The sequence below is a fragment of the Alternaria infectoria genome (assembly GCF_024043175.1).
Source record: "Alternaria infectoria strain BMP 0036 chromosome Unknown scaffold_1, whole genome shotgun sequence".
NCBI classification, from domain to species: domain Eukaryota; kingdom Fungi; phylum Ascomycota; class Dothideomycetes; order Pleosporales; family Pleosporaceae; genus Alternaria; species Alternaria infectoria.
In genome coordinates this window covers 2,255,361-2,280,586 of record NW_026250690.1, presented here as the reverse complement: position 1 = coordinate 2,280,586, position 25,226 = coordinate 2,255,361, and the positions used below count along the sequence as shown (strand labels likewise).

General features: G+C 54.1%; 10 protein-coding genes across 10 annotated transcripts; 4 read left to right on the top strand and 6 right to left on the bottom strand.

Moving 5' to 3' along the window:
- Positions 1-143: 143 nt before the first annotated feature.
- On the bottom strand, positions 144-1,613 carry J4E92_000782 (uncharacterized protein; the record flags this gene model as incomplete). Its single annotated transcript, XM_051492197.1, has 3 exons — positions 144-233; positions 295-1,005; positions 1,071-1,613. The coding sequence occupies 3 exons, from the start codon at positions 1,611-1,613 to the stop codon at positions 144-146; spliced, it is 1,344 nt and encodes a 447-aa protein (XP_051357709.1).
- Positions 1,614-2,081: 468 nt separating this feature from the next.
- J4E92_000781 (uncharacterized protein) lies at positions 2,082-2,928 on the bottom strand (the record flags this gene model as incomplete). The annotated part of the gene is made up of 2 exons (XM_051492196.1): positions 2,082-2,123; positions 2,173-2,928. 2 exons carry the CDS (start codon positions 2,926-2,928, stop codon positions 2,082-2,084), a joined length of 798 nt encoding a protein of 265 aa, XP_051357708.1.
- Positions 2,929-4,474: 1,546 nt separating this feature from the next.
- Positions 4,475-5,380, top strand: J4E92_000780 (uncharacterized protein; the record flags this gene model as incomplete). The annotated part of the gene is made up of 1 exon (XM_051492195.1): positions 4,475-5,380. One exon carries the CDS (start codon positions 4,475-4,477, stop codon positions 5,378-5,380), a length of 906 nt encoding a protein of 301 aa, XP_051357707.1.
- Positions 5,381-5,862: 482 nt separating this feature from the next.
- J4E92_000779 (uncharacterized protein) lies at positions 5,863-7,157 on the bottom strand (the record flags this gene model as incomplete). The annotated part of the gene is made up of 2 exons (XM_051492194.1): positions 5,863-7,019; positions 7,073-7,157. 2 exons carry the CDS (start codon positions 7,155-7,157, stop codon positions 5,863-5,865), a joined length of 1,242 nt encoding a protein of 413 aa, XP_051357706.1.
- Positions 7,158-8,280: 1,123 nt separating this feature from the next.
- Positions 8,281-10,407, bottom strand: J4E92_000778 (uncharacterized protein; the record flags this gene model as incomplete). The annotated part of the gene is made up of 1 exon (XM_051492193.1): positions 8,281-10,407. The coding sequence occupies one exon, from the start codon at positions 10,405-10,407 to the stop codon at positions 8,281-8,283; it is 2,127 nt and encodes a 708-aa protein (XP_051357705.1).
- Positions 10,408-10,851: 444 nt separating this feature from the next.
- Positions 10,852-11,652, bottom strand: J4E92_000777 (uncharacterized protein; the record flags this gene model as incomplete). The annotated part of the gene is made up of 1 exon (XM_051492192.1): positions 10,852-11,652. The coding sequence occupies one exon, from the start codon at positions 11,650-11,652 to the stop codon at positions 10,852-10,854; it is 801 nt and encodes a 266-aa protein (XP_051357704.1).
- A 628-nt stretch (positions 11,653-12,280) lies between these two features.
- On the bottom strand, positions 12,281-13,820 carry J4E92_000776 (uncharacterized protein; the record flags this gene model as incomplete). Its single annotated transcript, XM_051492191.1, has 3 exons — positions 12,281-12,455; positions 12,504-13,611; positions 13,802-13,820. 3 exons carry the CDS (start codon positions 13,818-13,820, stop codon positions 12,281-12,283), a joined length of 1,302 nt encoding a protein of 433 aa, XP_051357703.1.
- A 401-nt stretch (positions 13,821-14,221) lies between these two features.
- Positions 14,222-18,582, top strand: J4E92_000775 (uncharacterized protein; the record flags this gene model as incomplete). The annotated part of the gene is made up of 2 exons (XM_051492190.1): positions 14,222-14,320; positions 14,368-18,582. The coding sequence occupies 2 exons, from the start codon at positions 14,222-14,224 to the stop codon at positions 18,580-18,582; spliced, it is 4,314 nt and encodes a 1,437-aa protein (XP_051357702.1).
- Positions 18,583-19,063: 481 nt separating this feature from the next.
- J4E92_000774 (uncharacterized protein) lies at positions 19,064-19,910 on the top strand (the record flags this gene model as incomplete). Its single annotated transcript, XM_051492189.1, has 2 exons — positions 19,064-19,280; positions 19,354-19,910. The coding sequence occupies 2 exons, from the start codon at positions 19,064-19,066 to the stop codon at positions 19,908-19,910; spliced, it is 774 nt and encodes a 257-aa protein (XP_051357701.1).
- Positions 19,911-20,497: 587 nt separating this feature from the next.
- On the top strand, positions 20,498-24,865 carry J4E92_000773 (uncharacterized protein; the record flags this gene model as incomplete). The annotated part of the gene is made up of 4 exons (XM_051492188.1): positions 20,498-21,463; positions 21,814-21,835; positions 21,892-21,939; positions 22,260-24,865. The coding sequence occupies 4 exons, from the start codon at positions 20,498-20,500 to the stop codon at positions 24,863-24,865; spliced, it is 3,642 nt and encodes a 1,213-aa protein (XP_051357700.1).
- Positions 24,866-25,226: the final 361 nt, after the last annotated feature.

Here is a 25,226-nt window from a genome sequence, read left to right as displayed (position 1 = left end):
AGTGAGTTCGAGCAACCTTTACTGTTGACCGCGAGACCCGATTAATGAATTCGTCAGAAAACCAGTAGATTGAACATGGCATCGTAGTATTTTCAGGACTCCAGCACGATGTAATCCAGTACTATAGCGCCATTCATATCAACTTACAACTTCCATCCCCGCTTCTTCGAAAGCGCCGTCTCCTGCCTGACCGCCAAATCAGCAATGATTTCCTCACTGCCGCCGCCCACAACCTAGCACACGTTAGCATCAGCATACTATCCTAGACTTCACATTTCAAGGAATCAAACATACCATCATCCTCAGATCCCGACTAATCTGCTCAACAATAGCACCAGGCCCACCCTTCTGATACCCAGCACCACCGAAGATCTGCTGCGCCTCGCGATTCGCCATCTCAAGTATACGACCACCGTGCACCTTGCACAGGGCAATTTGGCCCGCAATCTCCGGATCCTGCCAGCCGAGCGGAGATTGCTGGATATGGTATGCGAGTTGTTCGAGCCATGCCCAGTGGCTCTCTACATACCGACCAATTGTAGCGAGTTTATGCGCAATGATCTGGTTGGCGATGAGGGGCTTGCCGAATGTGTGTCGCTTATGTGCGTAATGGAAAGATTCGCTCAGACAGGTTCGCGCTTTTCTGTTGCAGCCTATGCTCATGATGTAGCGTTCTTTGTTGAAGTTGGTCATCACAATTCGAAAGCCTTCGTTCTCTTTGCCGATGAGATTGGATACAGGGACGCGGACATCGTCCATCTCCACGAAGCTTGCGCCTCCACCCTTTTGCCCTGAGTTGGGAATACGGCGGTGTGTGAGTCCGGATGAGTCGGTGGGAATGACAAGGACTGAGATTCCCGTAGCGCCAGGTCCTCCAGTGCGAACGGCAGTCGTCATGTGTGTAGCCCATGGCATGCCAGTGATCCATTTCTTGTAGCCGTTCACGACGTAATATTTTCCGTCTTCGGTCTTGGTTGCGGTTGTCTGGAGGTTCGCGACGTCGGACTACATTCTAGTTAATATTTCTCGGAATACGAACGACGGAAATGTCGCGGAATCAGTATACGCACCCCACCACCCGGCTCAGTAATGCCCAGACAGAAGCTCGTTTCCCACGTGAACAAACCCGGCAACCACTTCTTCTTCTGCTCCTCGGTTCCATGATGTACAATCGGCGGAGCACCAATCACGCTGCCACCACCTAGAGCAACGCCTACACCGCCCTCGATCCGACTATTCTCATCCGTCATGATCAACAGATGGAACAAGTCCAAGTCGCCGACCGGTATGCCCGCGGGTCCTGGAACATTGCGCGGGCGATATGGTTCTGGCACGTCTGCGAATGCGTAACCAGTCTGCGCCCATTTGAGCCGTTCCTGGGCTGGAGCCTCGCCAGCTTCCTCCCACTCTAGCATGTACGGTTTTATGTTCGTGTCGACGTATGTGCGAAGCGCATTGCGTAGTTTCTTGTGCGACTCATTGTAGTAGGGAGAGGCGAGGGCGGAGTACCACGACGGTTCACTCCATGGGGCGAGGTTGCCAAAGGTTTCCTTCTTCTGAGGCTGCATTACGGAGGGAAGAGGCGTATCGGCGCGCGGCTTGGGATTCGCCATTTTGTCTGCTTGGTGGTGTTGCGAGACATTTCCGTGGGTCTGAAGAGCATACTTAGGTATTGGACTATTTGGTAGTGGAGTTGAGATGCCGCGGCTGAGAGACGACGATCATGCTGACTCGCGTGCTAAATTGCGGGGGTGCGCAGCCGATTCGCGCGTCCCCAACGCGTCCGCCCTCCCACTGTCTGCTGGGCTTCGCGCTCGATCCAGAAGTCTTTTTGCGAGTCAACACGGTTGGAACATACCGTGCGAAGTTTGAAATCTTTTTCGTGATTAGACAGAAGATTCTCTGGGCAACCAAAAATGAGAAAAGAGGTGAAGTCACGACAGCATGATGGATGGCTTTGAAGTGAAACCTGCGAAGCTTTATTACTGTCTCGATGCTATTTACACGGACTTAAGTCTTCCGGCATAATGTCGTTCATTATTATATTCCTCCACTCGTATCAAGTCGTCAAGACGATACGTTTACCTGACGCAGTAGCCACCATCGATGAGGAGATCGGAACCCTGAGATTGTTAGTGACTTGAACGGTATGATCTGGACGTATAAACTTACAGTGCAGTAGGATGAGGCGTCAGAGGCGAAGTAGACGTAGGCACCCTTGAGCTCGGTGGCCTTGGCGTCACGGCCCATGGGGATCATGGAGTGCCACAGCTTCTGGATGTCCTGGGGAACGAAGTCGGAGAGACCAGTGTCAATGTATCCGGGGGAGATGGAGTTGACACGGGCAAAGTCCCTCCACTCGTTGGCAAGAGACTTGGCGAGGTGAATGCAGCCAGCCTTGGCGACGTTGTAGGAGGCCTGCTCCTGGGGGAAGTTGGCAATGTGGCCGGACATGGAGGAGGTGATGACGAGGGAGCCGGTCTTGCGCTCGCGGAAGTGGAGACCGACGGCACGGGCGCAGTTGAAGGTACCAGTCAGGTCGGTCTCGATGACCTCCTTCCACTGCTCAACGGTAGCGTCGAGGATACCGTTGTCGGCAGTCTTTCCGGCGTTGGCGATGAAGACATCGACCTTGCCGAAGTCCTTGATGACGTCGTTGACGAGCTTCTCGCAAGCGGAGTAGTCGTTGACCTGGCACTTGTAGGCCTTGACCTTGACGCCGTACTTCTCGCTCATCTCCTTTGCGTTCTTCTCAGCGCCCTCAGCGCGAGAGTTGTAGGTGATGGCGAGGTCGGCGCCGTACTCAGCGCATCCTCGGGCAGCCTCTGTGCCAATACCGGTAGGGCCGGAGGCACCGGTGACGATGACGACCTTGCCCTTGAGGCTGAAGAGGTCCTTGAGCTCGGTTGCTTGGGGAACGTTGATCATTGTGGCGGTTGTGAGGGTTTGTGAATAGAGTAGAAAGGTTTTGGGGTATATAGAAGAGAGATTGGGTTTGAGTGTGATGGAATAAGAAGATGGAGGCTGATCTGGAGGGGCACGGAGGGGTTCAAGTACTCCTCTGCGGCTGAAAAGACTTGATGGACAGCTTCACGCATTAGCGGTTAGTGAGGGGCGCTGGGTCGACAGTGACGTGTGGCTCGTCCTAACAGCTTCTGGACGTCATGCCACTGAGCGTGATTCGCCAATGGCACCAAGATGTGGACAGTCTGGCTTCGCTATTCCGCTGAGATCCTAGCGACCGACGGGGGTGGGTGGGTTGCTGTGACGTTCCTGCCCCTCTGTTAGCTTGCTCTACGGGAGCTTGGGCCGCCTCTTCGTGCCCTCCAGGCGCGTGAACCCATCGCATTGCTTTTTCTCCCACGCGTTATCATCGATTTCTCCGATCCCGTGGCTGACTTTTCCAATGCTACAACCTAATATCTTTAGGTACGCTTGTCTCGTGGTCTTGCCTAGGTGCCGCCGAGCTGTTGCATGTTCCCAAAGTGGAACCCCACGATTGATACACGACATGCGCTGTCAGCGATTCATGCTTTGACAGAGACATTTGGCCGTGTCAACCCGCGCGTCTAAGCTGCTCGTGCAGTACGAAGCCGCCACGCTGCCACTGGAACACCTTATGCCATGTTGAATGTCATACACACCCACATGTGCTACTGTACTCAGCCTTGGCTACTAGTAAGCAAGGCGCTGTGCATTGCTAACTGGGAGCCTGGCAGATACAGTAATCGTTACTCAGCTCTTTCTTCTTCATCGAGGCATCGGTCGTCTGCTCGATCCTGTTGGAAGACTCTGACGGACCCTGCATGTAGCTGCAGGCGAACATGGTAGCAGCTCCGAGAATCTCTGCGTACATCGACATGTAGCAAGCGGATCCGATCGGTCGTGGAAACCTTGGAACTGCCGGCCTAGAGCGTGAGTGATGTTGCACGGCCGAAGGAAAACCGCGCATCCATGGAAGCTCCACGCATGCGGAAGCCGTCTCCCAACCATCTACGATCTCAACACGCAGGATCAATGGGGCTTTATTGTCAATATACATGACGTTGCCGGTATCCGCCGCACGCTGACTTAGTTTGCCATGCTCCATCGGTCCCGCGCATGGCTGATGGGAATTTCATTTCTCCGATGCCGCAGACGCACGTGACACACTCGTCGGCCAAACCTCCAATTCCATCTCAATAGAAACCTACGATATCGTATCTGGCTCGGCGAGCGCTGCTTGATCCAATATCAATGTCGAAACTGCGAACGTGTAGTCTTGTAGCACCTTCTAGCTAGATTAGCCAAGCACCTGCCACCGGGTCTGATGCAGCCCTCTGATTCGCAGCGATTCGCAGCCATGGGGTTCACCATACTTTTGCTCATGCTTCGCCATTGCCCCTGAAGGTCGATAGCTAACACGTAACACTCGTCTGCATCGTTCCAGACACATTCCCACACTTACTTATCCGCAACCCGCAGGTCCGCAGCAATGGTGCAGAACGCACTCCTCCCGAAGCCCCTCCCCGCCGACGCCCTCGTAGTCGGCCAACTGGTTACAGAGCCCCTACACCCCGAACGCGACTCCTTCTACCCCGATAAAGCGCACGCAGAGGTCGACGATCTGAACGACTTCCACATCCAGCTCCGCTACAAAGATCTCTACTCAGTCGACACCGAAGGCCGCTTCACGACCAACTATGGCGCGAGGTTCGATCTCGGAAAGATATACAGACAGCCCAACCTGCTCACTGTCAAGGCTGAGCAGATGATACAACGGACAACGCAGTCATCGTCGAGAGCTTTCCAAGCCGTCTGCAACGACCCCGAGGCACGCATCTGGATGGCCGAACAGATCAAAGCGGGCAAGCCACTCTACATCGTCCTCGGCCTGACCGAGCTCAAGAACGCAACCTTCAAGCGCGCCAAATTGCGCGACGCAGGCGCCTCGAACCGCATCAACGAGACGCCCATCGAGAAGGACGCCAAGGTCCCCGGACCCCTCCGTGGCAGAGCGGAAGCCAGCTTGGGCGGAATCGGCACCGAGCCATCTATATCGGGTGTGTTTGGCATGGACGTACGCCGCGTCGCTGCGCGGCTCACGACGCCTGCGGAGCCACATCGGCTGGAAGATATTGACTACAGGTGGTACTACTACGACGTACCCGGCTCGGTGGACAAGGAACAGTTGATGGTGGGGCTGGGAGCGCCGTTGAAGGCGAATGAACTTCGTCTGATGCTTGACCTCACAGACGACGACGTTCAGGGCAATCTTGACGCTATCAGCAAGCTCAGTCTGGACGCTCTGAGCGCTACGGCGAGCCCCATGCTTAAGCCTAGTACGCCCATGCTGAGAGGGCGCTCGCCTTCTCCTCATCCTACTATGCTACGCTCTTAGTGTCATGGGGATGATAATGGTCGCCGCGTTTCGAAGTAGCGATTTGGGTTATGGATACGTATGATAGATTTACGACGAGCGTTCTGATAACACATATACGACCTTGTACGGCCTGGCACCTCTCCACTTTCTTATGTAGTAGTAGTAGTCATGCATCTGTCTTGTTTCTGTCGAAAACCTTTTCAGTCATCCCCGTCACCAGAGTTCAATGTCACAGCGGGAGAGGTTTTTCAAAGTGAAAGTAATCGTATTAATCAAGCAAGACAGACCTGCGCTTGCAGTAAAGGTATCATAAGACAACAACCAGCCAACCGAAAACGCCCCATATCGATCGTATATACGTAACTAAGCGTGGACATGACCATAAACAGTGGACATCGTGACAGGCTAGCAACAACGCCTTGAGGAGATCCAAACGCCAATTGGGTAATCCAAGAATTTGTGGAGAAGAAGAGGAACGAAGCAGTAGAAGGAAGTGCGACTCATGATGCGGCGGCAGGTACCTCGCATGTCGGTGGTGTAGTCTCGACGACAGCCTCGACAGCGGGTACCTCAACAGCAGCAGGAGCAGCAGCTACCTCTTCGGCTAATGTTGTCTCTTCCTCAACAGCAGCAGGTACTTCTTCAACAACGACACTCTTCTTCCTCTCAGGTGTCACATAGCTAGCATCGAATACGTTTGACAGACGCGAGGGCTTCTCGATTCCAGCATCGACAGTGACGTACGAGGTAGCGTCACAGCCTTCGGCATAGAACTCACGTGGTGCAAGGTCACCCAGTGGCCTGCGGTCCTCATCCATGGCATCTTGGACGAACTTGCGCAAGCGAGGCTGCTTGGCAGGCAGATCGGCTAGGATATCAGTCTCGTAGCCGTCGTCAAAAGACGAAGCGTGGTTGCGCTTGCGAGTTTGCTGAGCGAGGAAGTCTGGTGGTGGGACGTTCTCCTTGCCGCGGTCCTCGTTGCTGGCCTTGGTCTTTGCGTCATCGTCGGATGAAATGTCGAGAACAGATGCGGAGTGCTCCATAAGGTTTGCGGCTTCCTGCTCGGGTGTGTCCTCGTGGATCTCGAAGAACCAGCTCTTGGGCATGCTGTCATCGACGATTGGGGTCTGCGGGGCGGGTGCTGAAACAGGCGTGGCGGCTACGGTGGGGGCCTTGGGTGTGTAGGTTGAGATGGAGCCGCTGAGGGCCGCGTCGATGGAGAAGGGTAGGCCGGGGCTGCTCTGCGTGAAGGATGGGGGGTCGACGCGTCGGAAGGGCGAGCTGGATGCGCGACGCTTTGAAACAGCATGGAGACGCTTGTTCTTAGGTGAGCCGCGGCTGGTGGAGATGGGCGTTGACTTGGCAGTGTTGGGTGACGAAAGTGCTTTGCGCACAGACGGGACGGAAGGCGTCGCATTGAGGCTGCTGGCACTGGGCTTGGCAGGCGAAGTGGAGATGGAGAAGTTGGCCGGCTTGATGTATCCTGCATCGCTGTGGCTGGCTGTCTTGGACTTCTTGGTTGGGCTGTTGAAGATGGACGGGTCCACGTTCTCGGAGTCGGCATCTTCGAAGATCTCGGGTGCGCGCTGGCGCTTACCCGTCGATGGCGTAGGAATTGACTTCAGGCCCTGCGCAGACGCGAAGTTTGGTGTAAGAGCTGTCGCATACGCGTTTAGTAAATGCAACGGCACGTGGAATGAAGCTATTTACCATTTTGCCTGTTCTTCGCGCTCTGGAGTACCTGGAGGCGTGACGAGCCAAGCTCGGCAAACGGCTGGCGCGTAGAGGTGGCCATGGTAGAGACTGTCGGTAGTGTTGTGATAGCGATTGAAGTGATGTGAAGAAGGTATGTCGGCCCGAAAGATCAATTGACGCGATTGAGATATCGGGGTAGTGGTGTTGTAGGTGATTGTCGTTGGGACGGAAGGTGCGAAAGGTGGGGTGGTTATCGTATCTCGTTTGAGCTGGAGCGCGCGACTAGGTCCAAGGCGGCAGACCGAAAACAAGAACAACAACAAATGTCTCGACTACGACTCTAACAGTGGATAGAGAAAGCTGTGTCAACGACAGAGAACTTGGACTCGATCAAGTCTGAAGAGAAGAGATGGGAGAAAGAAGGATGCGAGACTGGGTCATGAAGCTATTACATGGGCGCACTCAACGCGTCCCCAGTCTCCCTCCAACTTAGCGTGTCCATCACGCACTTAGGGGCCGCCTCCCACAATCGCGTCCGTCTTCTCCACTCAGACCAGGATCATGTCCCGAAACTATCATGCAAAACTGGTTTTAACCCTCCAAGCCCCGGCATGTAATGCAGTCTATTGGCCAGGAAGCTCCGGATCCACCTGCAGTGTCACTTGCGCCACCAAAACGCGACTTTGCGCGCTCGCGATATGGACGTGAACGCTGGTTCGATTTTGCGCGTTCATCCCGGGCCTTGCAGCGTGCTGAGGCATAGTGCGTGCAGTAGAGACGCTGTCCGAGGCATCTTGTACGTTGGTCTGCATTCGTCACTTGTCACAGAGATGTCATGGTGTCATAGGTGGTTGGCGACCTGGTGAAGTCCGGACCATCTGCTGGTCTTCGAGCATCGCGTTGGTGTTTCGACGCGCACCTATATGCAGCGGGGTTCCCTCTGCTCGACGCGATGAGGCAGGATTCACGCGAATTTGCTGGATCATGCATGTCGAGCTGACTTTCTGTTGGCTTCCCATGCTGACTGCTGATGCGCATATTAATTGCCATGCATCCCTTCAGTTATAACAGATTGGCAATACCGTGTAGCATTTTCAAACTTGCAGCTAGTGTTTCCGATGCTTCTGTATGCTCTAGCAGTTGATTCAGAGTTTTTTGCCATTGCGATGTCTCCGTTTGCTTTTCCCTTCGCGGTCGCATTGTCGCGTCGTCGCGTATTCTGCTTACTCCCAGCCCACACCACTCTGCCTGGAGGCCCTGCTCCCCGCGCGACTCCCCACTCGGACTGGAATGCCACCCCAATTATCATTTAAGTATGTCGCATTGTCCTCATCGAAGCCATTCGCAGAAGCTCCCTTGCCCTTATCTCCGTCATCCCAGTCATCACCATCGCCATAGTTGACATGAGCTTTTTCCCCATTCCAGCTCGTTTGACTGGCGGCACGACTACCAGGCCACCCGGTCGCAGCGTCAGGCTGATAGGATTTCTGGCTCTTATAGCTAGTCTGACTGCCACCAGCCCAGCCTGATTGGGCGTCCTCCCATCCAGTAGTTTTTCTGTGTCTGTTACTCTTGTGGCTAGTACGGGTGTCGTGACTTCGATGAGACCGGTGTGTAGACGGCTGACTGGAGACTCGACTTTGATTTCCTAGAGATCCGCGCTCACTATCTGTGCCGACGACACCGGCATCACTAGTCCCTTTACTTATTTCGAAGCCATCCCATGCAGTATTGCTTGAAGGACGCGTTGGACCGCCGACATATGAAGTCGTAGGGCTGTTGACTACGTTCTGGGGAGTAAAGGGTTCAATGCCAGTCCAGGCAGGATTGTCGGCGGCTTTAGGCCTATTGCTCCAGCTTTTCTCGCTGGGAGATTTGGTGCTTCCCCATGTATATGGGTGAGGATTGTTTAGAGGTGAAGCCCATCCAGCTGTCTTGTCTTTCTCCTCGCTGCTCTTCTTGTTGGCATCCCAGTCATGAGAAACGTTGCTCTTCACACTGCCTCCCCATCCAGTTGCAATGTGATCTTCTTTCTCTCTCGAAGAGTCACTGGGCGCATCTTCGACTGTAGGCGCTCTATAGGTCGAATGGCTCTTTATCGAGCCATTATCAAAGTCTATCTTGGAGGTTCGTGCCTTACCGCTCCTGCTCACACGGGCCGGTCTGTTACTCTTGTGTGAATGACTTGGACTGGCAGCTTTCCACGCACCCTCAAACTGCCCACCGTCCCAAGACCTTTCTGAACCTGCCTTATGGTTCTTTTTGACTGGAGACAGTTCGGGAGATGGCCATCCTCCAGGTGGTGAACGCACAGGTGATGATCTCTTCTCCTCGACCCATGAGTCCGACATTGGGACAACTTGTTTGTAGCCCCTTGAGGCTGGTGTGACGTATCTGAATCCCTCACTGATAGTCTTGAGCGGTGAGCCTGGGGCGATGTATTCGTAGCCATCGCTCACAGATATAGCTGGAGACGCAACAGATGTAGGTTTGCTAGAAGGCCAACCACTGGCACCACCTGTCATCATAAAGCCTGTTGGCGACCCTATATCTTCGCCGCCATAAGGTAAGTAGCCGTCTTCGTAGTCCGACTCAGGGATAGGCGTGAGAGCTTTGGGTGGCGAGTGGTGTGACTGGCGAGACTTCTTATCCTTGTCCTTCTTTTCACCTTTAGTCTTCTGCTTCGGCCTGTCGCTTGAGGGTTCCTTCGACGGACGGGTAGAGTTGCGATGTTTCGGTGGCGATGGGGGGAACGAAGCGCGAGCAGGGGAGGCTGGTTCGATCGTTGACGCTGCTTTGACCCATGGCCGCTGTTGCTCACTGGCAGCCTTTTGTGGTCCAGAGTCGAACTCTCCGTCTTTGTCCACGACGATAACGCGGCCATCTTCTGCTTTGATGACGAATGTCCCCCATTGAGGTGGCATAGGAATCGTTACTGTATCCTTTCTCTTCTCTCCTTGTCCGCCAGTCGTCTCGTTCGTACCCTGATTGCGATCTGACTTCTTCACCTCTAGTCCACCTAGGCCTCGGATCTTCTCCAAGTTCCGTTGTATGTCTCCACTAATCGCCTTTTGCATGTCTTCGTTCCACATCGTACCTGCACCGTGCTTGGGCTCTGGTCGTTTTCTCTGCTTGTAGAAGCGTGTATCGATTGGGCCAAAGCCTGGGGCTGCTCCCGGAGGAAGGTACATGTCCGCGCCGTCATCGATGAAACTGCCGGTATAGGCTGAGGTATCTGAGCTGTTGCCGGTAACCCAGTTCGCGACATGGCCGTGGTCAAGCCCGCGAGGCGTGCGCTTCGTGAAAGAGCCGCCGTCATCGACGAAAGATTGGGGGGTTATGGAACTCATGTCTGCATTGTAGTCGTATGGTTGGAGTTCGGAAGGAGCGTGGGATAGACGCTCGCAAATGTATGTTTTGCAGACAGAGTTATTTCGATTTGCAGATTTGCGTGCAGCGGGGCGAACGAAGAAGCGTCGGTGTGTTGAGAGCTTTGATGACGGCATATCCAGAATAGTGGAGCAGAGGTGAAGGTGAACAGCCTTTTGCCTGCTGCATGATAGACACACAACGACAACGAAAGTACGATATGCAGAGCGACGAGACATGTTTGTAAGACACGACAGACACAGAGACATATTGAGAGACTTGAAAACATTTACCGTGACACAGCGCCCGTGCTGCCAATTGCTAGAATACCTATGCGCACATCCAACAAACACCAACACGCACCAGCACCGACCCTCTGTTACCCTCGAAGCAAAGGCATCTGAGTCAACGCATCAACCCACCTCCTATAGCTTCGCCTTCTCCCGCTTCTTCTCCTGTTCCCACTGTAGCTGCACGTTGCGCATCCTGTACCAGCTCAACGCGCCAGCCATGGCTCCAAACGGCGGGAAGGCCCAGAGGAGGAAACTCCACCATCGCGGGCTGTTATTCCTGACGTCCTGCATGACTCTCTGTATCTCATTCTCTAGGTAACTCCTGTCGTGGTCATTCCAGACTACGACGCCATTTCCCGGACCCCTCCGCAAACAGCGCTCGGCCTTCTCGCGCACGTCGCCTTGACTCATAACACGGTTGCGCGCATCCTCTTCGGTAAGGTGAGAGTCGCGATCTCGCAGGCGCTTTATTTGTATCGCAGGGTCCGAGACGCCGACGACAAGAATGGTACCGCAGTAGCGTTCCCAGCCACTTTCGAAGAGGAGAGGGACGTCAAGCACGACTGCCCAGTTACCGCGCAGGTAGGCCCACACCATCTGTCTGTACATCTCCTTGCGCACGGCAGGGTGCACGATGCTGTTCAGCTTCTTCCTGTCGCGCTCCTTCTCTTCTCCGCCGCCAAAGACTCTCCGACCCAGTGCTGGCCGGTTCAGCGGGCGTCCTTTGGGTGTCGCATCGGGGAGGAGGAGGTCAGGCGTAGTAGGCAGAAAGTGTTCGACGATGGCATCGTAGCCTGGTGTGCCGGGCTCGACGACTTGTCGCGCGATGAGATCGGCATCTACGATGGGGAGCGAGTAGGGCGCCTTGGAGAGGATAGACGACACGGTCGACTTGCCCGTCGCGATGGAGCCGGTGAGACCGAGGAGGAGCATCGTGGGCTAGTCTTCTATTGGCGAAATGGTGTCTATGCCTGTGATTGCAAGCCCAGCTGTGGGGTCTTGGCTGGTGATGTTGCTTTCACATGGCGGGTGCGTGAGAGATGGGATGACGATTGCGGGGACCAGAATAGTTCGTACCTCGGAGGTTAGCTAGCACGGGCCTCACGATCAGTCCATGGCTGGCATTGAGCACTGCTTACTCAAGAGCTTCATGCAATGAGACAGTGGTATGTTGTAACGGATGCATTCTGATTCATGTTTCTACGGAACTGTATTCGGAAAAGAATTCGAGAAGGATATCACTAAGCTGTTGCGCCCAACACCAATCTCATGTTCTCACTTTGCTCCGCCACCACTCCGTTATGATCAACGTTCACGGCCGCTACGAAGGCGAGTATCAAGAACTGTTTCGTCTGCGAGTGTGTTCCATGGAGGATCATCAGAAAGCTCAGAACTCTCAGAACGTCTAGAAACCTCTTCTTCTGAAGCCTCTCTCGCGCTTTCAATCACCTGGGAATCAAAGGGCGGAGAAGGCTCCTCGGGTGCCGAAGTCGTTACCGCAACCTGCAAACACCCTTGGGTTAGCCACCTAGAAAGGAACAGGTCTAGAGGATGAGGGAGCTCAGTCTGAGACCTCTCCATGGTTCACAGTCTTGTTAAGCGGCTCGACAAGTTTGCGCGCAGGGCGGAAGATCTGCAGCTGGTTGTCCTCGGCAGCACCCATCATGAGCCAAGGGTCGTTCTTGTTCCAGTCAAAGTCGCAGATTCGGTTGGTGAATCCACCGTGCATGAACAACCTGTGAAAAGTTAGTACAAGAGCCAGACATAGGTTCGGAACAACTTACAGCTCAGGGGGCCCATCTTCTTGCTCATCCTCCGTCTGTTCAGAGCCTATCTTACTGAAGTCCCAGAGGAGGACACGGCGATCGTAGCTAGAGCTGGCAAGGATAGCAGCGTCTTGCGGGTGCCACTGCAGACCGATGACATCTGAGCGATGGCTCTGCAGGCTGTGTATCTTCTTGTCTATGTTGCGAAGATCCCAGATTCCCACCGATTTGTCGGCAGAACCCGTCGCAAGCATCGAGTCAAACTCGGGGTGGAACGAGATGCAGTTGACCGCGTCTTCGTGGGCTTCCTTCCTGTACAGCGCCTTCTTGTATGCCTCCTGACGAGTATCGATGACTTGCCAGGTAAGATCGTCTGATGCGGTACCGATGAGCTGGTGGTGGATTGGGTGGTATTGGACATCGTTCACGGTTGCGCTGTGGATGTTGTATGTTGCCGTCGGGCTGATGGTCTTGCTGTTCTTAGAGAAGCCACTCTTGATGTCCCATGTCTTGACTGTAGTATCTTCGTTACCAGTCACCAGATGTCCTTCTTTCAAAGGACTCCAGCTCAAGCCAAAGCCCTCTTTGCTGTGACCCACAAGCTCCGCCTCGAACTTGATGGTGTCATCCTTTGGTTGCAACGGATGCTTGGTCCGGTCGAAGATAAGCACCTTGCCATCGACACAGAGCGACGCTATGATATCGGGATTCTGAGGCTGGTAGCGGGCCTTGTTGACCTCGCCGGGGTGGTTGATCTTCTGCACAATCTTGAAGTCAAAGGGTCGCTTCGCATTGCCGTGGCCGCCAATCTCTCCCCGCTCCTCGTTGAGCTCGGTAAGGTCTGGAACGCGGGCATCTGGTATCTCGCAGTGGGCGATTTGGAGGTAGTTCTGGGCTTGGTTTGACGTATGGGTGCCGAGAATGACGCGGTGCTGGCTCATGTTGGTGCCTTCGACGGGCTTCTTGTCCGGCAGCCATTGTGTTGTGAGCGTCGGCCACTCGAGCGCGCGGCCGTACAGCATATCGTAGAGGAAGACGCTGTTCTTCTTCCACATCTTGTACTCCTCGTTGATGATCTTCTGCTCGGTCTGTTCTTGGTCGTCCATCTCGCGGGAATCGAGAGCATCTGTCGGTGGGATTAGTATCAGGTCTTGGGGTACTTTAAATATTTTCAGAGACGTGGGTGACTGTAGGAATTCGGTAGCGAGCTTGGATGCCATGCGCCGACTGTATCGATGCGAATGGTAAAGCGAAGCTTGCTGTTGGTCGGCATGACGCTGTCGCGGACCACACTTTCCAACAGGAAATGAACTTACCGCTCATAGTCTCGTCCATGGTGTGCTTGCGATCGTACTCGAAGTCACGGGCAAAGTGTATTGTATGGAATGCTGCGTGTGTAAAGCGTGGAAGAGGCACGACGCGCTCCCAAAAGTCGCGTTTGGACCAACCCCGATGTCGATCTCTTAGCGCCCCACCTGCTTGGCAGTCGCCGCCAGCATATGCATTGCGTCGATGAGCATCACTCCGACTCTTTGAAGACCCCAGCGTCGAGAACCACCACCCCATACTCTCTCTCGCCCTCCCACCCACAGCGCCTCTGCGCGCTTCTCTCTATCACATCTTCCTCCCCGTCGCCCTCTTTGCGACTCTCACCCCCGCCACTTGTACACACAAGGTGCATCGCCGCCTCACCACCATATCCATCCATCTTCAGCTATTCCTAGACAGTAGCAATCATGGGTGTTCCCAAGTTCTTTCGATGGATGTCCGAAAGGTATCCCGGCATTTCGCAGCTCATTGCCGAAAACCGCATTCCCGAATTCGACTGTCTCTACGTAGGTACCCGTGTGTCGCAATTGATGCGCCTAGCTAACAGTCACAGCTTGACATGAACGGTATTATTCACAATTGCACCCACAACGATTCCGACAGCGTCACGGCGCGCAAGTCCGAAGATCAGATGTTCATCTCCATCTTCAACTACATCGAGCACTTGTTTGGCAAGATCAAGCCCAAGCAGCTCTTCTTCATGGCCATCGATGGTGTCGCCCCGCGCGCCAAGATGAACCAGCAGCGTGCACGACGTTTCCGAACCGCTCTCGATACTGAAAAGGCCCGGGAGAAGGCTATCCGCGAAGGCGTAGAGATGCCGACCGAGGAAGCGTTCGACAGCAACTGCATTACGCCAGGCACTGCCTTCATGGCGAAGCTCACGCAGCAGCTCAAGTACTTCATCAACAAGAAGGTCTCCGAGGACATAGATTGGCAGGGCGTGGAAGTCGTACTGTCTGGTCACGAGGTCCCCGGAGAGGGAGAGCACAAGGTCATGGAGTACATCCGTCAGGCCAAGGCACAGCCGGGCTACGACCCGAACCGCCGCCACTGCCTGTACGGTCTCGATGCCGACCTGATCATGTTGGGTCTGCTCAGCCACGATCCCCACTTCAGTTTATTGCGTGAGGAGGTGACGTTTGGTCGCCAAAGCCAAACCAAGTCCAAGGAGTTGGAACACCAGAACTTCTACCTCATGCATCTCAGCATTGTGCGAGAATACCTGGAGCTTGAGTTCCAGGAACTGGAAGAGCCCGGAGCTCTCAGCTTTCCGTTCGACATGGAGCGTGTTATTGACGATTTCATTCTTATGGCTTTCTTTGTTGGCAACGATTTCCTTCCCAATCTTCCACATTTGCATATCAACGAGGGCGCCTTGGCCCTCATGTTCAACGTCTACAAGACTGTCCTGCCCAAGGGCAAAGGATACATCAACGAGGAGGGTGTCATCAACATGGAGCGCTTGGCTATCTTGTTGGATGAACTTTCAAACATCGAATACCGTCATTTCGAATCTGAAAACTCCGACGCCGCTTGGTTCAAGGGCAAGAAACTTGGAAAGGAAGATGTAATGGTGAAGACGGCGAAGCGAGGCACGATTGTTATGACTACCCAACAGCAGGCTCTGTTCTCCAAGGTAAAGAGTTGGCTGGGCGATTACTTGGAGAAGAAAGAGCCAGCCCCGCTGGACCTTCCCGTATCTCTTTCTGCAGAGGACCGAAAGTTTGTCCAGGAACTTGCCGACAAACTACATCTTCCATGGAAGACTGTTCAAAATGACGACGGCGATCGCCATATTCAGGTTACAGCTCCACCTAAGCTGGTCGAGGGTGATTCGGACGACGAGGATGAGATGGACGACGAATCCACGAAAGCCATTGTACGCGTCGTACAGAAGTACGAGCAGGCCAAGGTTGTCGACATCTCACCCGAAGACGCCCAAACTGAGATGCAAAAGAAATACGACGAGAAGTTCGACGCTTGGAAGAACGACTACTACAAGAGCAAATTCGATTGGGATCGCAGCAACGAGGAGGAGCTACGCAAACTGACGGAGAACTACGTGCAAGGATTGCAATGGGTTCTTTTCTACTACTACCGCGGAGTAGCGTCATGGCCATGGTACTATGGCTACCACTACTCGCCCATGATTTCTGACGTCAAGCGGGGTCTGAAGGCGGACATCAACTTTAAGCTTGGACAGCCGTTCAAGCCTTTCCAGCAGTTGATGGGTGTACTGCCCGACCGCAGTAAGAGCATCGTACCCAAAGCGTACCATCCTCTCATGACAAACGAGGACTCTCCCATCATCGATTTCTATCCCCGAGACTTTACTCTCGATATGAACGGAAAGAAACAGGACTGGGAGGCTGTTGTCAAGATTCCGTTCATCCAAGAGGACCGTCTGCTCAAGGCCATGGCCACCAAGGAAAATGACTTGACGCCAGATGAAAAGATGCGTAATTCATTTGGTGTTTCTCTCAAGTTCACATACGCCAAAGATCTGGATTTCGTGTACCAGTCATCTCTGCCAGGCGTTTTCCCGGACCTTCCCCACTGCAAGTGCATCGAGAACATATTCGACCTGCCGACTATGGAGGGACTGGAGTACTACATCGGCCTCATGGACGGTGTTAAGCTGGGAGCCGAGGCATTGGCTGGCTTTCCCAGTTTGAAGACTTTGCCATTCCATGGCAAGCTGGAGTTTGCAGGCGTCAATGTTTTTATGCAAGATAGCCGGAACGAAAGCATGGTTATCACACTCCTTGATACAGAGCCACGACAGTCTGTCTCCCACGCGCAGGCCAAGCTGGGCAAGGCGGTCCATGTTGGTTACCCTTTCTTACACGAAGCGAAAGTGGTCAAGGTATCGGACGAGTTATTCGACTACGTTCTGCCCGAGGATGGCCCATCTCCCGCACCTGTTGCTATTCCTCATGGTCCACAGGAGATCTCTAATTGGAAGAAGACGGCCAACCGCATCGAAAACCAGTACAGCAAGCGCCTCGGTATCAACGTCGGAGAAATTGAGTCCCTCGTGCACGTAGAAATGCTCAAGGGACTTAGGAAGACTGACGAAGGAGCCACCATCAAGGAGTACGGTGAGGTTGCTGGGCTGCAAGTAGAGTACGCGACCCAGACAGTCGTAGACGACGTCTTCAGCGCGGACCCTCGCTTCCTGGAGAAAGAGGCACTCCCTATCGAGGAGGAATTCCCCGAAGGAGCACGCGCATTCTATCTCGGAGACTACGCCTATGGCCGTCCTCTGCAAGTCGTCAGCCATGCCGACAACAAGGCTACAATCATGGTCGCCAAGCTCAAGAAGCAAGAGCCGCATTTTGGACGTGAAGTTGTCAGCAAGGCTGAAAGGTCAACACCCTATGTTCCGTCTTACGTTGTGGCCAGGCAATTGAACATGCCGCCGCTTGCATTGTCCAAGCTTACGTCCTCTTTCAACGTCAACTCAAGTGGCCTCAAGCTCAACCTTGGATTGAACCTCAAGTTCGAGGCGAAGAAGCTCAAGGTGTTGGGCTATTCTCGTAAATCAGCCAACGGATGGGAGTATAGTCAGAAAGCGATGGATCTTTTGGCGCAGTACATGATCAAGTTCCCAGAGTTTGTTGCCGCCATCATCAACAACCCGACTGGTGATGGATGGGAGGACACTGACTTTTATCCTCCCGAGGTTGCAAAGCAGAAGGTAAAGGAGATTGGAGCCTGGCTAAAGAGTGTCCAAACCAAGAACTTTGAGAAAGTACCCTTGGACGCCGAGCAGCTTGACTCTGATACAGTCAAGCTCATCGAGCAAGCGGCTGATGCCAACTTCCCACTTACACAAGAAGTGGAGCCCAAGACCGTCGCCAAGGTGCCACGCGTTGCCTTGTTGAAGCCGTCTGACGCGGAGCAGCGTCTTGGACACCAGAACTTTAGCATTGGCGATCGCATCGTCTATGTTCAAGACTCTGGAAGGGTACCAATTGGATCATCAGGTACCGTGGTTGGCAAGACCCGCACCGCACGTGTTTTGTTGCTGGATGTTGTGTTCGATGCCACCTTTATGAGCGGTACATCGCTCGGAGACCGCTGTTCGCCATTCAGAGGATCCACTGTTCCAGCAACTGCAGTTCTCAACATGACGGATCAGCAGGTCGTCCACTATTCCAGTGCCGCTGCCGCGAAGCGCCCACAACAAGTACCTTCATCGTACAACATGCCTCGCTTCGGTGCCCCTGGGGGTCCTCAGCTCGTTCCAGCGGGTACGCCAGCACCTCTTCGTGGGTCATACCGAGGAGCATTCGGAGGCGCGAACGGACGGGGTGGAGGCTTCGCACCACGCCAAAGTCCAGGACCACAGCAACCCCAAGGACAGCAGCAGGCCCTCCCGATCCATGGCGGACCACCTCGTGGTGGCCGTGGCGGATTTGCGCCCCGTGGTGGACAAGCAAATGGCCAGCCCGCGCAGAACCAGAACCAAGCTCCAAACGGCGGCAACGCTCGCGGTAACCTTCGAGGTGGCTCAGCAGACTTCGTTCCCCGTGGACGAGGAGGCCACAAGGGCCGTGGTGGCTTCACTGTCATCGACAACACTGACCCGGCGGAGGGAGTCGTTCCTAATAACCCGAACTTCCAGCCGCGAAACTACTCGAACGTGCCACCGCCGGCCAATCTAGATGGCGGACGTGGTGGTAGAGGGCGAGGCCGTGGTCGTGGCGGATTCCGTGGGCGTGGAGGCCCAAGGGGCGGCGCGCAACCTGCTCCACAGTAGTGTCTTCTTCTCGATCATTTCAACGTCTGTTGGGTATTGTTTGAGCGTTCCAGACAGTAAGTTAGCGTGGCGTTGCGGCGTTCAGCGCGAACACATCTGGGAGGAATGCGTAGACGATGCGCGTACATGTCAGGGAAAGAGCTCAAGGGTTGGGAAGACAACGGTGGATGATAGGAGTGGTGAAGCCTGATACCCATATTGAGTCGTTGGTAGCAGCATCAATAATATCAAGCTCATTCGAACATGTATACTTGTGACAATGTCCGCTCGTCTGACATGAGATGGTGAGACGGTGCACTAGCGTCAAATATGTGAACCCTGGTCTCATAGGGCTGAGCTCCGACCTCCGCGCAAGAGTCCAGATACGTGTTAGGACCACCGAAGGCTACATCTCCGCGCCCACCTACAACAATCTTCCCTCCCTCTCGTGGCCGACAGAGGTTGATAGACTGGGCTCTGCGCTCACCCCACACATTTTACAATGCATTCGACGCTTGTGCGTCTTCAGAATGTCTTTGGCTTCTTTACCACAGTCGCTTTCACAGTCGCGAGTATCATCGCGCTGAGCAGCTTCGTCTCCCCGCAGAACCCGACGGCCAGTATATCGCTGCGCAATGTGCAGGTAGTGAGAGGACGGCCGCACTACTACTCACCCAAACGGGAAGAGTATGCGCACGTCAAGTTCGACCTAGACGCCGGTATGTCTCTCACACGAGTCGCAATTACGCTGCGGCCAAGCATTCAAACACCATGACTGACGCCTCCATGCAGATCTCAGCTCCCTCTTCAACTGGAACACGAAGCAAGTCTTTGTCTACCTCAAGGCCGTCTACCCCTCCACCCGCGCCTCCGAACCTCCCTCCGAAGCCATCATCTGGGATGCCATCGTCGCCTCAAAGTCCGCGCCCTGGAACCAGAACCACTTCATCCACCCCGATCCCAAGTCCAAGCTGCCCAAGCAATCCGCCAAGAAACGCGCTGCATCCAAGCAAAAGACCGCGTCGCCCTACCCCGTCGGTGAACTCCACCTCGATAACCAGAAGCCCAAGTACAAGATTACCGACATTACTGGCAAGCTAGGCAACAGGACGGATGTCACATTGGAGCTGGGGTGGAATGTGCAGCCGTGGGTTGGCGCGCTGACATGGACCAACTGGAACACGGTCGGTGTTTGGAAGGGTCTTGAGGGAGGCAGGAGCAAGGCGTTTAGCTTCCCCGAGGTGGGCGCCAAGGCGGCGACACCAAAGGATTTGGAGACTGAGAAGGGTGCGGAGGGATACAGATTGGTTGTTGGTGAGGAGGTGCCGCTGAAGAAGGCTGCTGTCTAGAGAAAGCGCGGATGGGAGATGTGCGCAGTTGGGCGTTGGAATGCGAGATTATATGCGATACCAGATACCGACCATCTTATGAGACCTAGTCATTATGGAGAGATGCTGCTTTAGCACCCATGCTGATAATGTCAATTCGCACGTCTCCATGTGTTGCCGTAACTTCAATGCAAGTTTTGGAGCACGATCTAGGTTGGTAAAACCGACCCGTTGCCACTGATCAAGCTGACAATGATATGAGATCTTCCTCATTTGATGGGAGATAATGTGCTGGTAGTAGCGAAGGCATGCTCGGTACAAGGTCGGACCTCCGATCTCGCCGCAACCCGCCACTTTTAGGTCGTTGGATTTCAAAGCGCGCTCCACAACCCTCAATCACTCACATCATGCGCCATCCGCGACACCACCCACACAACCCTTCCTCCCGCCTATCCGACGACGCTCCAGATTAATACCATACTTTAGAGGGTTTCGGCTTGCACACACACCCCTACAACGAACCACTTTCCGTCGACACCCGTCAACGCAAACCCCACCGACCCTCGCCGTTCATACATACCCAGGCCATCAGCGCCTTCGTGTTCGCGATGCCTCTCGAAAACATTCGCAACATCGTCCTCGTCCTCTCTGGTAAAGGCGGAGTCGGAAAATCGAGCGTTACCACGCAACTCGCCCTCACACTGTCGCTACAAGGACATTCGGTCGGTGTCTTGGATATAGACTTGACGGGCCCGAGTATACCGCGCTTCTTTGGTATTGAAGATGCGAAAGTAAGACAGGCGCCGGGTGGGTGGATACCGGTTGATGTGCACGGCGAGCAGAAGTTGGCGGCACACCAGAAAGAAGGATCGGAGGCGGCTGCAGGTGAGCAGAAGATTGGATCGTTATCATGCATGTCTCTGGGATTCATCCTGGCTTCGCGCTCCGACGCTGTAATCTGGCGGGGTCCAAAGAAAACTGCCATGGTGCGCCAATTCCTGACCGACGTCCTCTGGCCAACGCTCGATTACCTGCTCATCGACACACCACCTGGTACCTCCGACGAACATATCTCCCTACTTGAGACCCTTCTGAAGAACACTACACCGTCTCCTGCTCTCAATGCGCATGTACCGTTCTTGGCCGGCGCCGTCGTAGTCACCACCCCACAAGCTATCAGCGTTAGCGATGTGAAGAAGGAGCTGAATTTCTGCAAGAAGACTGGAATTAGTGTACTAGGCGTGGTAGAGAACATGGCAGGATTCGTGTGCCCCAACTGTTCGGAATGCACAAATGTCTTCAGCAAGGGCGGCGGAGCGGTCATGGCGACCGAGTTCGAAGTACCGTTCCTCGGCTCCGTACCAATTGATCCGGCGTTTGTGGAATTGGTCGAGAGTGGGACGAGGCCCGTATACCCCAAGGGTACTGTCATACAGGGCAAAGATTTGGATACCGAGGAGGTCGCGGCGCTGAAGAACAAGGGCGGGCTGTTTGTAGATAAGTACCGGGACTGCTCGTTGGCGCCGTTGTTCGACGAGTTTGTGACGAGATTGAAGGGGGATATCGGAAGGATTGTATGATCACATCGAAGTGGTTGATCGTTCGTAAGAGGAGTGGTGGAGTGAAGAAAGAGATATGATCGAAGATATAGAGAAGAATAGATACCCCTCCCTATATCGATGATCTTGCGGTGCCGGTGAGTCTTCGCCTCCACCAGAGGAAGCTCAAGGGATGCTGACCTTCTCATAGTCCTCAACATCCACCTTCCGTCTTTCGCCATTACTTGAGTCCCTTCCCCATTATGTGTTCCTCTTCACTCCTGCCCGTCGTTATGACAACGGCCTGCTGTGTCGTCATCCCAGCTCAAGTGACTCCAGTACTTCTGCCCGGATACCCGCGAATACGTCCTGACACAGCGAATCAGGAACGCAGTATCTTGCCGACAAGTAAATATTTGCTCAGCGACATCGGTAGTCTGCTCTTGTGACACGTCAGGCTCCAGTTAAGGTCATCAGTACCCGTCTCGTTCTCGAGATCCTACGTCTCATTGGTACCTCTAACTCCTTTCCCTATAGGGCAAACGCGCGACTATTGGCTTAGAGGTGAGAGAGCGCTTAATTATGCTTTCAGGTAAAGTTGAACGCATTTAATTATCGGTCAGCGGTTTTGCAAGCTCCATATAAAGCCGCTACTGCCCACAAGAAAGGACTCACAGTCTTTCGTCCTACCTACTACACCTACCAACTTTTCAAACATATCACAGACACCGAAAAACGACTGGTAAGTCACTATCGCGGCCCTGAGGTTACTCGACAAATAGAGCTTCCAGCGCAAGACGCCAATCAGACTTCCGCAATACTGACCTCGCAGGTTGCGAGATTGCCGATACTATGGACGCCGCGAGCAATCACGCCACATCGCCAGACCCTCATCCTACCGCGGGCAGTCCGCATCGGAAGACTCCGACACCAGTTCCAGAACAGGATCAGAAGAAGAGTCCTGGGACCAAATCACGTCAAGGACCCGGCAATGGCGCAGACCAACTCCCGAAAGGTGACTTAGTTCCTATCACAGTCAACGACAACGAGATTCTGACTTCTGAAGCAGAGCCGAATCCAAGCGCGAAACCGCACTTCATGGTCAAGCTGAAGTACAGCACCAAGATTCCTGTGACTTCTCCGCAAGGTCACCGAAACATCAGTAATGCCTCTTCTACTTCTCCGGGTTTGCGCGAAACTCCGGATGAATCAGCTAAGCCATCCATCGAAACCGCCATCGTCAAGCAGGAAGTTGAAGACCATGAAGCGACTGCACCTCGAAGCCCAAACTCGACCTCGCCACAAGTCAAGATCGAGAAACAGAGCGATGATCAAGGCTCAGCCCTGAAGCCCCTGAATGAGCCCACGGGAAGTTCGGGTCAGTCCATCATGGTCAAGGACGAGCCTGAGCACGATGCACATGAAAATGTCGACGATCGAAGTCAGGACCTGATTAGGGATGCTATGAGCATTGATGGTCAACTTGGCGACGAGTCAATACAGGTCTCGATCGAACATGACACTTCTGGCAAGTCCTCGGATGCTCTCGGTGTCCAGGCTGCTACATCTGAACCCGAGAACTTGAAGGGGACTGCGGCCGTGGAGGTGCAAGGTGTCGATGACGTCAACGGCGGCTATCAGCAGAGCGCAAACGACCCATCGATCGCACGTGATAACGACTTGTCGTTTGTCGCCGACAACAACATGTCTTACCCTTTCGATGTAGACGAGTGGGCCTCCTCCAACGCCATGGACCAAGCCGAGGCGGACGCAGCCAGCGGATCCCGAGGAAACCAATATCATCAACCGATCGACCACCAGGCCATGTCGTCTAACTTCACATATCAAAAGATGAATATGCGGCCAGAAGATACTATCGATCAAGAATCTCTGGCCTTTCTTAGTGGCGAAGCTGAAGCTGGCGTACCTTGGAGTCAACGTCAACACGTATTTACGGATCCAGTTCGCTTCACCAAGTCTAGTTCACCCTCAATTGGAAGCGCACGTGCACTCAATCCAGCTGCTATCTTGAGGGGCATTCCGCAGTACGCAACACATTCACCTCGTTATGGGTTGCAACAACCCGCTGGCCAAAACCGCCAACTCGCTCTCGACTCTGCCTTCAATCGTCAACAAGAGCTTCAGGCCCTGGTTGAGGAGAAGCAGAGACAGTTGGATCAAGTCAAGAAGAAGCAAGCGGAGCGTCAGCGATTGACTCAACAGGTATCTTACGATTCTGCCAGTTATCATGGCCAGACAGCTGCTGTACCTTCGTTCCTCACTGGCCCAATGAGCTATCAACGAGCCTCTCCGAGCGGCTATCAGCAGATGAACTACGGACAGGACAGCTCGCACAACTGGACACCAGAACGTCGTACTACCCAGGTCACCCAAAAGGCACGAAAACAATTATTCAACGAGCACGACTGCGACGACGAAGAAGGCAATGCTTCCGATGATGATGAGCCGCTTCGGACGCGGGTGGAGCGCCACCCATCAGTCACTAGCCTGAATGACGACTCAAGCGTCGAGTTCGTCGCGAGCAACTCCAAACCCAAAAGCAGTGGACCTATTGTCGACCGGAAGGTAGCGCGCATGCCACGCCCGCTTCCTCAGCCTGCTTCACCCTCTCCCACTCCCACTGAGAACGCACTGCCTTCCTCTGACGACATCCAAGAAATTGATTGGACGCTTCCCCGATATGAAATGCAACGCCAACCTCTCGAGAAAGGCGAAGAGATCCCTAGCGCAAAGGTCTCACTCCCTGGCATGGTCCGCGAAGAAGTCCTTCTCTCCCCAGACCACGCAGACGAAGAAGCCCGCCTACTGATCGATGTCTTCATCCCCGGTCAGCAAGCCATGTCATCACCAGACCCAGAGCCCGCCGTCGCTCTTCTGAACTTCCATACTATCACTCTCATGGTCATAGAGGCGTACGTTCAATTCGAAATCGGCGACGAGTTTGGCATGGGACGCGGCCACTTCCACCAAGACCACAACCGTGGCGAAGAGGACTACGAGCGCATGCGCGACGCCGTCAATGCCGATACCAACGAGATCTTCTTTGCCGTCGTGGACCGATACCGAGCGGGCTTAGAGAGCAAGAAGAAGCCGCTACAGCTGATTCGGGGTACGCAAGAATTCTGCGACGTGGCGCTTGATGTAATCTATTACATCAAGCAACATGGACTGCTGAAGCCAGAACCTAAGGCCAAGAAGGTTAGGGCTGACAAGGGAACTAAGCGGGGGCCTCAGGCGAAGACTGCGGCTGCTGAAGCTGCTGCGGTGAAGGGTAAGGGTAAGGGAACTAAGCGGGGTACGGCGGCCAAGCCGAACGAGGTGCAGCCTAGGAAGAGGGTGAAGACTGCGCCCAAGGTTGACGTCAAGAAGAAGAAGAGGAGTGGTCCGGAGCCAGCTCTTACGGTTGTGAGGAAGTGAGCGATTAGGCTAGGAGGATGGTCAGTGGCCATCGAGTCTTTCAGCGCTTGAAGTGAAGAAAAACGGTATTGGAAATGGAGCTATGGAGTCTCATTTGCGGGATTTCATGATCTGTGCAAGATGGTGCAGTCGTTCATGGTTTTTGCTTCTCATTTTTCCGTGGCTCGAGCCCTATAGACCTTTCCTTCAACATGCATATCCCAGCTTTCTAAGTCTACTTTAATGACAGCACTTCAGTGAAACGCGATAAGCCGGAGGATACGTATGATCTTTCCCATATTCTAGACGAAAAATAGACCGAATGTATCGTTCGCTCATCCTGCCCTGCTCCCATCGATCCGCCGAACAGCTCGCTTTGCTC